This window comes from Lates calcarifer, linkage group LG1, assembly GCF_001640805.2.
Source record: "Lates calcarifer isolate ASB-BC8 linkage group LG1, TLL_Latcal_v3, whole genome shotgun sequence".
In the NCBI taxonomy this organism is placed as follows: domain Eukaryota; kingdom Metazoa; phylum Chordata; class Actinopteri; family Centropomidae; genus Lates; species Lates calcarifer.
The window spans coordinates 21,002,736-21,018,869 of record NC_066833.1 but is presented as its reverse complement, the minus strand read 5'-3'; the positions used below and the strand labels follow the sequence as shown (position 1 = coordinate 21,018,869).

Here is a 16,134-nt window from a genome sequence, read left to right as displayed (position 1 = left end):
TTTTTGCCCTTACTAGCCTCGCTCCACTTTCTGTATGACCCTGGACCCTTGTTAAATTCAACTATATTAAGAGGGAGCGGGGTGGGGGGAGCGGAGGGGGGGGTCTAATCGGTTTAGTAAGGAGTGACAAAACGGACCTAATCATGAATTACTTGAGAGGTTGTATGTGTGATTTTATACTCCCTTATGCTTCTCGTGAACATGACTACTTGACTAATAAAGCAGAAGAGAGGAAAAGAGAGGCTCCATATAATTGTGCGTCTAAACCCGCCCCTTCTACTTCCTTCTAAGTAGAGATCGGTTTAATGTGTTACATAATGTGAGGCCTTCCTATCTTTTGCAGTGTTACATTTATTTAAACAAATAAGTGTCTACATTGTCAAGTGTCACGTACAAAATTCTAAAAATTCCTTCTTCAAATTAACCACGTTGGGAACAGGAGACAGAGTGAAGGCACTTATGTCCGTTTTCCCTGGAATATCTGTCTCCTTGGCCAGTCACATCTGACAGTGTGCTTACTAATAGCATTTTTTCCAGGATTTCTACTTTGCCATATATATTCTGCAGCAATAAAGCAAAGATTTGAGCCTCTACCTAAATAAGATATGTGTGCCCAAATTAAAATGTAACTAAATACCACATTTTTAAGTGTGGCTGTCTTAAGTGGAATCATAGAATGTACCCTTAGTGTAATAATTATTGCAGAAGTGGGTCTTATTTTGGAGGGCATTTAGTTGGAGGGAAATTAGCGAATATGATAGCAGGAAAAGATCTTTCACAGCCACATACCAGAGCAAAGAGGTGGAGGAGGAAATTATTGTACTATGAGATCTGATGTGTCACTGACAAGAAAAGTAATTTGTGGGTGTATGAAACACAATGACTAGTGTGATGACTTAAAATGTGATGGGCATGTGATTATCTGCTTTAGAAATAAATAAACTTGCTGATATTTAATGTACACCACATGGTGTATTTAAAATTGATGGTCAAATTATATTTAATCCAAGTTCCCATTTTACTCTGTAAGTGTGGGTGTGTTTAGTGTCATGCTCCATTATGAAATACACACACAATGTTGAAAAAAATCCCAAACGGTATATTGAAAATTATACAAACATGCCTTTTCTTGATAAATTGATCTATGGGGGGTGGGGAGGGTGGTATTTAGGTCACAACACAAGTTGGGGTGTGTTTTTAAGTATTATTTTTCACATTACCAGATAGAATGGGTGTAAAGTAGTGTTTGGAAATGTAATTATTCAGAGTTCAATATCTTAATATTTTTTGTAGCATGGATTCGCAGCATTGTGGCTATTACTACTCTCCTGTATGTGTGCATGCATGCTCAAAAGCTATTCGTAAACCAAGTACATCTGCTAGCTTATTTAAGTTGAAATTGTCTGTCTGCCAGTCTGTCATTTTGTGATTTCAGCCAAATAGCCATCAGCAGTTTTAAAGATAGGAAGTCAGATAGCTCTAATAATATATATGGATAAAAGTATTACTAAGCACTTGGCTGTTAAAGGTGTACATATGAAAAAAAAAATCACACCGAAAATGTTATAATCCACACAGTTAGTCTGTTTTTTGAAATGCATGTTCTAGATGGTATTTAATGTTTTAGTTGAGGCAATGTTAGTGAATATTAAATCCATTTCATCAAATTTAGTCGATGGAAGCAATCTTTTACAGTTTTACAAATGAGCTGCAGTGTGTGCTGATTGCTGATATTGTTACTTAAAAAACTACAGATTTGAATTTGTAGGTCTAATCTCTAGAAAGGAGGGGCTAGCATGTTGTCAAAGTGGAATTTTAAGATCAAGAGTCTTAGTAATATATAAACTTTTACCCACTGGTTACTTAGTTTTAGAATGTGTATCGGTTGTCCACATACAGGTGAAGTAGGTGTAAATATTTTGCTCATATTCTTTTGAAGAGGGATTACAGCATCGTTGACTCTGTCTCTGTATGCAATTGTCAGATTAGTACTGGTGTATTTTCACAGTTTTTATTCCTGTGGTGCCTACAGTTAATCTCCTTTAAATGCTACAGGTCTGTGCCCCCCCCCACACACACATACACACATACACCATTCTTTGGTATTTGCCTTTTCATTCGCTTTGTGGAGCACCGTTGTGCTGTTTCAGACTGTTAGCATGACATTCTGTGACTCATCATTCTGTCTTCTCAGACCCTCCGGCAAAATGGGCTCCCACCCCCATTTCCTGGTGAAACTGTGCCTCTCTTCTTGTACTTGCTCACATGTGTTGTAGCCAGGGCTACAGAGAACCCCCACCCTTCTCTTCCTTCTTTCTGCACCACTCAGCACAAACTTTATAGTATTCAAATTTGCTGTGATGGGAACAGGTTTTCACAGGTTTTGTTGGTTATTTTCCAGAAGTTGGACCTTGGTTTCGGTTCTGTGCCTCAGCAACATTAAATAGAAGTGGTCAAATAGTTTTATATGCATCAGTCAGTGTCTAGGTAAACCTTTAATTAAGATGTGATCTTTAGTGAAAATTGGTGTTTATTTTTTCTGCTGTATTTAACCATAAAATTAAGGCTGATAATACTTGTGGCAACAGTGCAGCCTATGAGGGTGCCAGGTCCTCTCATGCTTCTCACAAGCATATGTTTTGCATTGGCTTTGATTTTGCATACAGTATGTGCTGCATCACTGCAGTGCGTAGGGCTATACACCTGTTTTATTAAATGGTGAAAAGATGGATTTTATTTTATTTATTTTTTTTTAGGTTGCATTAACATTTTTACATAATTGTCAGCTATGTGCTGAATTGCTGTAATGGTTTGTGTGTATACTTCACCACATTTTCAGTAAATCCAGTAAGTTGTAAAAGTCAGCGGGATTTTGTGGCATGCCAAAGCAAGATCATCTGTTGTGAACACTTTTGTATTGAGGCTGCACAATTAGCTGCTTTAAAAATGTTAGTAAATTTTCAAAAGGTCAAACATGCTTCTAAAAAATCAGAACTTCTGTGTCTGTGACACTCCAAAAGTTGACTTGCCTTTTATTTTGTTTTTAAATTAATTAATAATTTTTTTTCCTGCAATGACCGAAGTACTTATGGACTTGCACAGTATGTTTAGAAAGAATACGTCAGCTGTTACAGTGCTGGTGAATTCTCTGCTTGATAATTAGATTTTAGGTAGTAATATGATAACCTGTAACAGCACTGGCAGTAAGATCTGACACAGCAAGAGTATGTCTCCTCTGACTAGACACACATGGTGTTTTCATTTCTGCAGCACCAGCCTTTTTTTCACCTGAGGGTGCTAGATTAGCCCACAGTATTAACGTGTAAGCATTTAGATTGGAATGATTTATAATGATCCTAAAATATTGGTGGCTGGTTTGTGTATTTCTGTTTTATTATCCCTAATTTGGTGAGCAGGTAACTCCTCACCCAGTGCTCCACAGTCAGACAGTGTGCTTGTGTGCAGAGACCAGATACTTGTTGGTCACACACAGTGTAGCCAACAGTGTCTTGTTTGGTCACTTTTAAAAGTTTGCTTCAGACAGTTATTTTAGTGTATTTTCAACATTAATATTAGCACTCATAATTTTGGATTTACTGCTATAACTAATGTCGATCTGCTTGTGTGTAGTTGTCATTGCCCATACATAGGTAGGTCAAGCTTAGCAAGGAATGTGGTGAAATCAATGGAAATATTTTTAATGCCTGTATTTATGTGTGATAATTTTTTAAACCTATTTAAGATAAGAGTCATAATACACTTTGTTTTATTTATGTATTTTTATTTATTTATTTGAGTTAATGTAAACTCAGTCAACAGTGTGACAACAAATCTTTAAGTCCTTGTCAGGTCTCGTCATTTTCAGTGTGAAAGACTTTATGATGCATGCCTATCAAACGTTTTTACACAATGACCCAGAGTTAATGTCAGTATCTGAATTCCACTTAGGCGTTTGAGGTGGAATATGTGCAGAAAAATAAGTATAGTGTGTGTTTGTGTAATTGGTGCATGAGTGTATGGGTGTGCCATTCAACTCTCACACTTAAGCTTTGCTTCCTCTTTTGCCCCTCTTGCTTATGTGTGTATGCACATACAACATACGGTACATGCTTTACTTGGATATTAATTTAAACCTTGCTGATGATTCTGTCTGTACTGATTCACTGTAAGGGGAAAATGTTGTGGTCATGTTAAAGGTTGTGGAAGTTATCAAAACCTAATTTGTTGAGGTGATTGCAGCTATGTTTTTTATAGTTTAATGCTATTGGTCAAGTGTAAATCAGGTCCTCATGTCGTACTTTTGAAATTGCATCACAGTGTACTGCTTAGTCTGCATCCTGTTTATTGCTGCTCTGTCTTTCGTGGCAGTAGGAGGAAGCTTGAGATAGTTCAAATGAAGTAGTGAATAACTGAAGAGATCAGAAATGAATTTGCTTAAGAAGCAATATTGAGGTAAAAGTCATTGTTTACAGTAGAAGCAGGAATAGCAATTGTGTGTTCACTTTAAATATTTCACCAGACAAATTATGAACACACTGGTGTGTTTAGGGAGGTGTGGCAGACACTGCTACTGCTGTTGGTCTTGGGAAAACCTTATGATGTGATTCACACTTTCACCGAAAATGGTGAAAGTGTGTTAAAAAAAAAGAAAAGAAAAAAAAAGGACATGCACTGCCCTTTTGTAAGACATGCTCTCAGTAACTAACTCAAAACAGCACAGTGAATCATATTAACCATTGCTTTATATGTTAGATGATCATTGTGCTTTCACCAGTCAGTTTCAGACACGGTTTACCATTATATATTTTAAATATTATTTATTAAAATTAAACCTTAATTTCTAATCCAGTGTTAAGTCATATTATGTATTGTGTAAAGATATTGTGTACCTCAAGTGTAAGGAGTCCTTCTGCCATAGTCACACCTGACAGTAAATGAAGGGAGTGGTGTATACCTGTGGAGTGCAAAAATGACTCAGAGGTCACTCTCACATAGCTGCCAGTGTTGTCCTGTGAAATAGGGTTATTCAGTTGTTGATCCCAGGTACGTGTTTTCACATGTTGGAGTTTGCTGTAATTCATTTGACAAGACATGGACTGCAGCTTCCAGGGAATCCCAGTCACTCTTCCTGTGCTCTGCTGGACACATTTTGCTGGGTGTGCAAATGTAACAGGTTTTTCTAGGATTAACACATACCATTACAGTAGTGGTGTTTGTGTGCAGCAGAGCAGCGCTTCATAGGTAGCATCCCAGTTCTACAATGAACAATAAAACTATTCACCACCTACTGGGTTGCTTTTAAACTTTTACACCCTCTTAAAGTATTATTGCTAAAAAGTAATATTAACTTTTCCCTGTTATTTATGTAATCACAATCAATTGCTGTGTTATTATGGAAGAACTGGTTTTGTGTTGACTTTTACTACTGTAGAGGTCTCATGCTGTGTACATGCTGTCCCAGTAGCCGATGAAATAATTTGTCACACCCTCTAAAGTTGTGGCACCGTGAACATAGTACATTTGTGCTGTGTGTGTGTTGTCTTGCCAAACATGGGACAACAATGATTTGGTCAGCCTAATACCTGGTGTTTATCTGCCTTAAATTTTTTACAACTGATGGGACTTGTAATTGCGTTGGGACAGTATTTTTGCAGAGTGCATCACAGTATCCTTGACTGGTGGCTAAATATACACTGAAACTAGTATTAATCAGATAATTAAGCAGATATTTAGCTTGGAGTAGTTTCCTTCAATGCTCCAGTGACTAAAGGTAGAAAGTATTATGAACACACTCAAATTTGCATGGATCGTCTAGATGGAAGCATTTGCCATTCTTTTTTTCCCACTGCTTAGGATGTCATTGCAGATCTCCCTTTTGTATTTGACAGAAGACTGAGTAACACAGACTAGAAGAGGTCAGCCCAGACCACTTGATCCGGGGAGGTGATGGGTTGTCATGTCCATGTCCCTGTACCCGATAGGGTGTAGGAGGTTACTTGACCTTCAACCCCAGGGTCAGGTGACTTCTTTGTGGCCATTGTATGGGGAGCAAATGTTGTAGGAATGGGTTAAAAAGGCTGAGCAGTGAAGGTGACATGTCCGGGCATGCTTTCTTAAAGGAGAGGGAGAGAAATAGGGAGAGGTTAGAGTCATTGATGTGAACAATTCCACATGGACTTGTGAAGAAATTATCAGGTTAAAAAGAAATTGCATAAATTACCTGGTAAATTTCCGTTGCACATGTTTGTTTAGTAATTCGTAAGGATGGGCAAGGTAAAATAGTTGTTCCACGATGGCTTGAGTTGAATTTATACAGTGCTGTCTTGGCCTAAATTAGCTAAAAGAGGGAATGTACCAATGACATAAAAGACAAGGAAATGATATGTCTAATTTTCTCTATGCGAGTCCAAGTTAGTGTACGTGGTGTGTTTCCTGTGTTTGTCTTCTGTGTGTCATATAAATACACAGTGTGTGCTCTCACATATGTGAAATGTCAGGGGGAGACACAGGCTGGTTTCCACAGGAAAATTAATGAGCAGCCCAAATAGTGGTCTATAATTGTATCTTAATTAGCAATAACTTTTATTATCAATCAGTTTATCCTTTTCTCTTATATTGATTTATTAATTAATTCGTTTTTCAAATGTTACAAATGATGGCAGCTGCCTCTTTCCACTCCCAACTCTCCAGAACCAATTCTTATCTTCAGATTTCTTGTTTTGTCTGAGCAGTGAAAACAGGTGATTCAGTTTACAAAGATGAAAGCTGCAAACCCTAATGTTTGAGAAATGAATAGTATGTAACAAACTATTGAATTTTAAAAACATTGTTTATTGCTCACACAGTTTTATTAGGCACTGCTTCTAAAAGATGTCATTGCCCCCACACCCTCCTTTCCTTATTATAGGGATATGTGGGCCTTGACATGAAATGTGGACCCTATTAGCCCAGCCCAATACAAGGAGATTTTGTCATGCCCCAGAGATCTGACAGTAATACCCCCCTGATGTGAAGTTGTGAATTAACCACAGCACAACATGTGGTGACTGATGTATCAAATGTCTTGAGTATAATTGGTTGACTTTTTGAAACTTTGTGCAATGTTTTAAATTATATTCTCTCATAAAGTGCCCTACACCAAATTAACATCATTAGTTATCAAGTAATACAATTTTTTAAAATTATAATTTGTGATTTATAAGTCACATCAAATTTAGCAGAGGCCATACACAATTTGTGCAAAACATGTATTACTGAGATGCTATGTATAATTTGTAAAATTGGTTCTAAATGTAAACTATACAAAATGATTCACTTTCATACTAAATTAGCTTGTGCCATGTTTCTCTGTGCTATGGTTGTAAGATATTTTTTATGTTGTGGCATAAATGTCATGTGTAATTAAAGGTCCGGGCTCCAACTCAACAATAAAACAAAAAACAAACAAACAAACAAAAAAAAAAAAAACAAAAACACTGCACTCACTGGTCCTCACTGTCTTCCCACCCTCCTGCTACTGTCAAGTGTGTCTCACTGTAGCCAGTTTTGTTGCACCTGTGTTCTCTACCTTTGCTTACCATACAAATTTATAATCATTAATATTTATCAGCAAGAATTACATGTATTAGATAGAAAGATGAGAGGAATCCTTTATCTTGCAGTGTGCATCTAAGAATGGTGGCAGAAACCCATGCATTTTATCATCACTTCCCTGCTTGCATAGTATTAATTGACATTAAAGAGTAATTTTATCTGATGAAGCCTTCATGCAGAGACACGTACTGTAGATAATGGTGGCACTGGAGGTGACGTAGATGGAAATTGTAATTTATTACATTTTATTTTAGAAATTGTACAGTTTATGTTGTAACTGCTTACCATTATCTAAACAACACCACAGGTTTTTTTTTTAAACTGACCTCTGACCTTTGCACATCTTATCTGTTGATTGTGCAATCTATCAGTGAAAACAATTTTTGGGTAAGTTTTGTTGCTGCATGGTAATGTAATATAGAGCAAGGGATGATTTAAAAACTGCTTTTTTGTTTTAAGTAAACATCTCAACAACTAGTTCACATAATCCTCTACCAATGTTTAGTTTCTGACCTTAATTGTCAGATAATACACAATGAGAGCAGTGACAGTAAATGATGAGAGAAGTGCCTTTGTGCAGCAGAAATTATTTATAAATAAATAATTTGTGCTTATGTCATTATCATGACATAAATGTAACTTGGATAGAAGAATAAAAGTTGTTAGTGTCAATGTTACCTTTTCTCAAGCAAATTAATGAAATGGATTTTTAAAATAAGTCTTCTCTGAGCTGTGCTGGAGTTCATGTGAGTGTATGAGGGAAGGACTGTACCCCCACCCTGAGAAGGACTATGTCAGATATGTCATTAGATTCAGGCTATCTGGTCCATTTTAGACCAAGGTCATAATTAAAGGTCCATTGAGACCTCTAGTGGCAACACAATCACTGGCTCCAACCAGATTATTATCAGGATACAGTTTCTGAACACCTTTGCATACAAACAAGGTTTTGTTAAAGAAGATTTTTTTTTTTTTAAGATTCTAAAGTGTTTCCCAGGGTAGCCTAAAACATCCCACTACAAAAGTTGACACATTCTTGTTATATTTGGAAGCTGTACCTATTATGGCAGTTTATTAATTACTCCAGCAGGTATATTCTGTTTTAACAATCTTCTATATGTGAGGTCAGAAAATCTGATGATTCAGAGTGATGTGATTCTGAGTACAGACTGCTATTTTTTTCCCTGTCAACCTTGCTCTTGTTTTCTCAGTGCTCAGCTGACACAAACCAGGGTGGATTTTTTTTCACCCTGTTAGTGTTGTTAAACAATTTCAAACATTAGCTTTGCTACAAAACCATTTCTCAAATTGTTAAATGCAACCTTTCTCTCGGACTGTTAACAAGTTGTGCAGGTTTTACTACTGACAAAGGTTTATTTTAAACATGAGATAGTTCTACTGTTTCTACTAAAATACAGTCACATGTAATGTACTGTATTGGAAAAGGAGTCAGCACAAATTCTTGTGAAATTACTTGAGTACACTATGTGGCCAGTATGTGGACAAATCTATCCCTATGCTGCTTGGTTTTCAGTGGATGTTACAGCCCAAAATGACACTGTAGACTGTAACTGAGTGCTTCAAGTGTTGTGGGAAAGTCCATTATTGTTTCACCATAACAATGCCACTGTGCATTAAGCAAGATCTACAGAGAAATGGTTTTCTGATCTTGGAGGAATGTGACTGGTCTACAGAGAGCACTGACCTCAACCCCATTGGAAGCCGACACTGAGCCAGGCCTTATCTCCCAACATCACTGACAACATTGTGGCTAAATTGGTGCTCATTCTCTGAAACCAGGTTCCAAAACGTTACAGAAGGTTTTCCCAGAATGAGACGTCACAGCATATCAATGTCAATTAATATAAGATTTTTAATAGTGATATGAGTATAATATTCTGCCGTCCATATACTTTTGGCCATATAGTGCACTTCGATGATTAACACTGCAGTTTTGATGGGTTGACCTTAGAATTAGATAAAATGTGCTTCTTTTTTGTGTGTTTCAGATGGAGAACCTCCTTGCCTGTTTTTCGGAGTGGAGAGGAGACTTCGGACAGCAAAAGATGCTGATGATCATCCAAACGTCTTTTAGGTAGATAAACGATAGGCGATAAGTCTGTACCCATCTGTGAATGTGTGGTAAGGACTCGAAGCCTGGAAGATGAAGAGAATGCAAAAATAACAGAGGATGAGAAGAGCCGGAAGCAGAGGGACAACGACTGCAGTTCTGGTGATGCTGTAGCAGCACGGAATGGTTTGTGGGTAACACAGATGCAGGCCATACTGTGCTGCAACAGTACAGCTTGAATATACAACCTGGCTGTCGCCTATCAGTTCTTCAACCTGTTGCCTGTTTTTTCAGTGATGAGTGGAGCTGGCTTGTTTACTATCACTCTTTGTATATACAGTAGTATTCACTGTCTGAAATAATGCCACATAGACAGTTGTTTTCCTGATAATAAAGTTATGCTCATCTGCTGGTCGCTTTACTGTAGCAGCACGTAAATATTGGAGTTAAGACTCTAGCTGAAGCCTCCAGTATTGATCGTGCTGCTGAAGCAAAGCTGACCACTCACAATCAGCACAACTAACCAATGTGTACTCAGACAATCCTGCTGTTGCCAGACAGTGGCTTTGCTTAAGAGGTGATCTGAGGTAGATTGTTTACTCGCAGATTTTGAGTTCAGCTTCAACGCGATCTTGTTTTGACAGCTAACACGTGTACACACCATCTTTTTACGTTTCCTTGTTTTATCTGCACACTTTGAAAAAATAAAATATGAATTGGCTTTTGTCTGTAATGTGTTTTGAACGTGACATGCGAAACTTGCCGTTTAACAGAATGCTGTGCGTTTAGTATATTAATTTCTATTTAAGTTATACTTTAAGTGTTTTTGCTGACTCTCAACATGGCTTTAAGTAGCACCGCCGTCCATAAAGAAGAAATCACGCACACTATGGCCTGAGTGGCCTCGCTGCAGCGCCACTGGGATGTCCGGCCTGTTCAGCATGAGCCCGGACAGACAGATTTGCTGCGGATTAAAATCAGCACCGTCATTATACTGTAGACTGTATACACCAGAAATCTCCATGAAATACCAAAATTCATTTAGTTAATATAAGTCAATATACTTTTTTCTTTTGAAGCTATTTTATGAGACTGATTTGTGCTCTGCTTAGGCCCGATGGCTCTGAGTCTTTGGTATCTATTTGCTCGCTCGTAACGACGCAGCCGCTTTAGATTATCGTATATCGTTTCTGTCGTAAAACTGCAAGCCTATGCTGATATACTCCGATGTTCAGTGGAATAACCGTGCGATGCTGTAACGAATGACATGGCGGCCTGTAACTGCTAAAAGCCTCCATTTTAGGCGCGTGTGAACGCCATGAAAGCATCTGTGCTGCACCAGGACACCCGATGACGATAATCCCAAATCAGACGTGCCTGATAAAAATTGACTCAATTCATGTTGTGCTATGGGCCTTTGGGATAATGTGGTAACCGTTGGTAAATCTCCGTCTTTCGTAAAAATGTAGACTGCAAGCATTAAGTGAACCTACACGGTAAAATAAAAAGATTCAAAATCAGATGAGTGAAGAGAGGAAGATGGGTGGATACACCTGTTAACGAACCAGAACCTGTTTTTTTAAATGAAAACATAATAAGTAAATAAACTTGTTACATAGTGTATTTCTTAAGTGATTTAATTTTTAATGCTGACCATGGATCCTCTCTGATATAAATTTTAGGCCCAGTAATATTTTGCTGTCCGCTAAATAATCTATGTTGTACCAGTCTTTTATTTATAATTCTGAATTCTCGTATTTGTTTGTGCAACTGTAATTATTAATCAACAGGAATTAAGGATTTGGCAAAAATAAATAAATAAATAAATCAAGTAGAAATACTTTCAGTTTTGGTAATGGAAAAAGATTTATATCATATATATTTAACATTCGTGCGTTTTGTTTAAAAAAAAAAAGGTTAACCAGAATATAAGAAAATACATTATTTTATAACGCAGTGAGGAAGATATATTTTAGTGAGTGTATATATTTTAGTAGATAGTGTGAGTGTGTGTGTGTGTGTGTGTGTGTGTGTATATGTGTGTATTAATACCTTCAATATAATTCATGAATAATTTAGGAAATTAGGAAATCCTTGTATCCTTCCCTAAATAGTGATTTTAATCTGAAGTATTATGGATTATTTCTCGTATTTAGAAAAGGTGTTGATTCCAGCACACAGCACATCAAAATGTGAAAGCGGTCCTGTACTGGTGTGCGGCCTTAAATACCACATTTTGTCTTACACCTGTGTTAAGCTTCACATTATCTCCCTTTGTGACTTTATACAATATTTACCAGCATTTACACAGGTCGTGCGTATTTTAATTACCTGTACATAGAATTATCCGCCCAATGGCACTGTCATGATTTCGCTCGTACGTTATATTGTAACAATATTTTCCAGAAAAAATGAAAAAGGATTAAAGTATGAAATTAATATTCTAAGAATAAAAAATAACATTGAAAAATATGTTTTAATAAATATAAGAATGCCGATCTTCTCTTAAATCCCCATCACTCAGACGCACAGTGTATTAGTGTGTGGGACCTTATCCAGGGATGTGATTAGCACGGAATACACTGAACAGGCTGTTCACTTATTATTTAGATATTTTTTTCAAGTATATTGATTGTGTAGGATGGTGACTTTAAGTTGATTTTTTTATTAACCTTCACCAACAGGCCCACTTTTGATTTCAGTGGCTGACCGTGCGCCCTGGCTTTATGCTGAATTTTCAGATGTCTCAGTCACACTCTGTTATTCACAATACTTTTGCTTAATTTGGATCGAGTTTACGTTTTGTCAGGCTATATTTACATTTGCGTGCCGTCACTTTCAAATATTAATGTACTGTACTGTGTACTTTTCATCCTATATTTGCCTGGCAACAGAAGGCTATATATATGTACAAGCGTGTCATGACGTACATCCTGAATTATGGTCAGTGCTGACATCACGTATTCACTTTGTGGTCTGATCTTAGGATTTCATTCATTTCTTTATTTATTCAAAATGCATATCTACTCAGGGGAATGAATAGATAAAAGGTTAAGTGATCAAGGCACAATTCAGTGTCCCTTTGCTCTGACCTATTTTAATAAAAGAGCACTATTGGTGACGAGCCAAAGATCTCACTGAGCTAACCCAAAATTAAAGGAAATGTAACAACCCCCCTCTCCACACACACACACACACACACACACACACACACACACTTGCATTTTGATTTCGAGCTCACATGAAAGTCCTTTTCAAATTCAGATGCACAGCAGAAAATAGGCCTGCACTGTACTTTTAATTTAACAGCCTGCAGATGTTTGACTTCACAGACCGGACAAGTCACGCAACGAATGAGTCGCATGAACCTCCGCAAATAAATGTTGTGTAGACATGAAGTGACTGCCCAGAACGCGTGACAGTCGCGTAGTCTTCCCTAAGCTGTCAGTTTTGTAGGCTTCGTGAAAACAGCATAATAACACGGGGCAGTGTTCTCTCCCTCTCTCCTCCTCTCTCTCTCTCTCTCTCTCTCTCTCTTTTACCTCTTGCACTGTGTCTGCAGCCTGCTGAATATTTCACACGGGCCCTGTTACGCAACGTTTGTAACCTTGAAGAGGTTGCAGCATCACTGTGGTGCGGACGCGCTCTGGGGAAGAGGCCATGGAGTACACTTTATATTACGTTTTTTTTTTTTTTTTTTTAAACTAACTTGCGTACTTCATTTTGCTCGCATTTGCCCCTTAAATATCTGTCGATTTGGCCGGTCACACTAAATAAAACCAAACATGGAGATGTCTTAAATTTCTCAGTTTTATTTATGAAAATCATCTTGGAGAAGTATAAAATTGTCATCGTAGTGAAAAGAGTGGATTGCACATTCGTGGAAAGACATGAATTGGCGTCTGTCTGATGCAAATGAAGGCGACAACCTCTGTGGATTAAAGATTGATTCTGTTTGATTCTATGGCTTCGGAGAGGTTGGAGCATAGACAAAAAAAGACAAAAAAAAGGCATTAGTAAACAAGTGTTTCCATATTCTCAGGTGCATGTCTGTCACTAGTTTGTGGATCTCACGGGTCTCTTGGAAATTTGTAGTTGTGACTGCATGAGATGCCACGGGCTAGTAATTAAAACAACTTACAACTGCCAATAAAACTGACAGCGGAGTCAATTAAGTTCACGACACATTCCTGGCCTGCACCCATCAAACTCGTGCAGAAGTCAGTCATTTCCCGCAGGTACACACCAGTGTGGTCAAGGTGTGAGGAAACTGTAGTGACAAATGGTTCAATCTGCGGGGTTACGTAGGTTGCAAGGTAGTGCGGCTGCAGCAGCAGCAGGAGCAGTGTTGGCAGTAGCAAACTCATGAATAAGGTGATCCATCTGGGCGCTGCCATCCGTGAGCCCCCCACTCGGTAGGAGCCGCTCTCATGGGGGACTGCGATCTTGTCCACTTCTCTGAGCCTCAGCGAATCCCACTTTTTCACGTCGAAATTGCGCACAGGGGGACCGACGTCCATCTCTTTCCGCGGGGGCAGGGAGGTCTCCTTTAGAACCCTCAGCTTCTCGCGAAACTCCTGCATCTGCTGCAGGAAGCACAGGCGGTCGGAGACGCTCCTGAAAGACTCCGCGATGCTGAGCGCCCGCCTCTGCTCCTCCAGCGCTGCGCTCAGCCTGGTGATCTCTGGGTCGTACGCTTGCATCACCACCAGCTTCAGTGTTTCAAAATCGGAGAGGATCTCGCTCTTTTTGCATTCGAGGGCGCTGATGAGTTTGTCGAAATAGTCTGTCACCTTTTCTGCGTCCTTGGTCACCGACTGAAGAGCCTTTTTCTTACTGGTTTGTAGTGTCTCCAGGCAGGACAGGATCTCTGCGCTCTGCCAGCTCTCCACCCCGCGAAGCAGCTCTTCAAACGATTCCCTCTCCCGTTCATATGCCTCCTCCAAGGAGCAGAATTTATGCCCTTTGTGGTCATCTGTTGTTGCGCAAAACCCACAAATGAGTTTTAAGTCCGTGGCGCAAAATATGTTGAGAGGCTGACCGCAGTGTTGCTTACAAACAGACATTTTAGGCATCACCCTTATTTTGCTGTACTTCTCCACTATTCCGCGCAGAGAGTAGTTGATCTGCAGGCTGTTTGCGCCGTTGTGAGGGGACTCTTTGCGGCATGTGGGACATTTGAAAGGTGTTCTGTAAGCTGGACCTCGGTTCCCCTCCAAGAGTCCCTCCAAGCATTTCTTGCAAAAGCTGTGTGAGCACAACAAGACCCGTGGGTCCTCGAAGAGACCACAGCAGATTGGGCACGTAAGCTCCTCTTCTAGCTGCTCCATGGTATCCTGCAAACACATTATCCAGCAGTCAAATCGGTGCCTCGGTTAAACAAAAACCCAATAAATCAACACTTAATAAAATAGGCTGCATAATACGCACCCACACTCAAGAGAGATGCTGCCATGTAAGGCAGCTGCGGCAATAAATTACACACGAAAATGCTGTAGCATCGCAAAGGATACAGATTTTGTTTGCAGTCATGTTCCAGCTGTGTTTGTAGTATTCCCATCCTGAAAGTGAAACTGACTTGCATTGCTGTACCCGCGCAAAAGGTTGGCACGGGCTCTGCCAATGGCTCCGTTTGCCAGTCTAACGTTAAGTAACATCCTGCTTTTTGATGTCTCTCTGCGACCAGCTGGCGTTGTAAGAGACTTCAAGCCGCGTCGCAAAACCAGGCTGAATAAAAGTCAAAATCGCTTATAACTTTGCAGACATATACTATAATCTGTAACGGCGGACGATTTTCTCCTGGCTTTGTATTGCAGAATAGCAGGACGGTGTTAGCTGAGTTGGATCCTAAATTACCGCCGCCTAACCAATCCAATGCGACAAATTAGCGACAAACAGGGTTCGCGTTAGCGTTGCTCCTGTTGGCAAGGTACTGAAGGAGGGCTGTGACAGATTTTGCAAACGCATAGTAACATGCAACTACTGGACCACAAGAATCACTCACCAGCTGCTGAGACGCACAGTGCAACGCAATCATGGCGCTTGTTGCTGTGCAGACTTCGCCCTTTCCGGGTAGAGAGTTAACTGTTTCGGCGGCGCACAGAGAATTAAGGTGCATCGATTCGTCTGTATTTGCGCACACGTACGGCCAGGAGCGAAACATCATGCCACCAGCACGAAAGTTATTAGTATTTCAATTTATTTGATAGCTTAATTTTGAATATCGGGGTTTTTGTTCGTTTTTGTCCCTATTGGGTAATTTGCGGAGGATCCCTTGCAGTCGGATGGGGGAGGGGCTGTTGCTATGCAAAACATTACAGCGTGAAAAACTGTCAACTAGGTTTTAGTCCCAGCTTGGCATCACAGGCTTTTAGACTGCCCCACTTCAGTCACTCGTGTGGAGACTTGTCAATATGTGCATATATAAACAGTTACTTAACACGATAAAGGCGCCCGCGTGCATCGGCTGA

General features: G+C 39.3%; 1 protein-coding gene across 2 annotated transcripts; it reads right to left on the bottom strand.

Annotated features, from left to right (window-relative positions):
- Positions 1–13,460: 13,460 nt before the first annotated feature.
- On the bottom strand, positions 13,461–15,845 carry trim13 (tripartite motif containing 13). 2 transcript variants are annotated; one of them, XM_018702651.2, is made up of 2 exons: positions 15,669–15,845; positions 13,461–15,000 (listed from the first exon to the last, which is right to left on the bottom strand). In XM_018702651.2, exons 1-2 carry the CDS (start codon positions 15,828–15,830, stop codon positions 13,792–13,794), a joined length of 1,371 nt encoding a protein of 456 aa, XP_018558167.1. In that variant the 5' UTR covers positions 15,831–15,845; the 3' UTR covers positions 13,461–13,791. The 2 variants fall into 2 exon arrangements, with proteins under 2 accessions (XP_018558167.1, XP_018558168.1); XM_018702652.2 differs by lacking the exon at positions 15,669–15,845 and adding an exon at positions 15,095–15,662.
- Between the last annotated feature and the right edge of the window lie 289 nt (positions 15,846–16,134).

Excerpts from the sequence above, each read along its gene's own strand:
- trim13 (XM_018702651.2), bottom strand. The coding sequence starts at position 15,830 with ATGATGTTTCGCTCCTGGCCGTACGTGTGCGCAAATACAGACGAATCG. Across the intron at positions 15,001-15,668 it reads ACTGTGCGTCTCAGCAGCTG|GATACCATGGAGCAGCTAGA; the intron begins GTGAGTGATTCT and ends ATGTGTTTGCAG.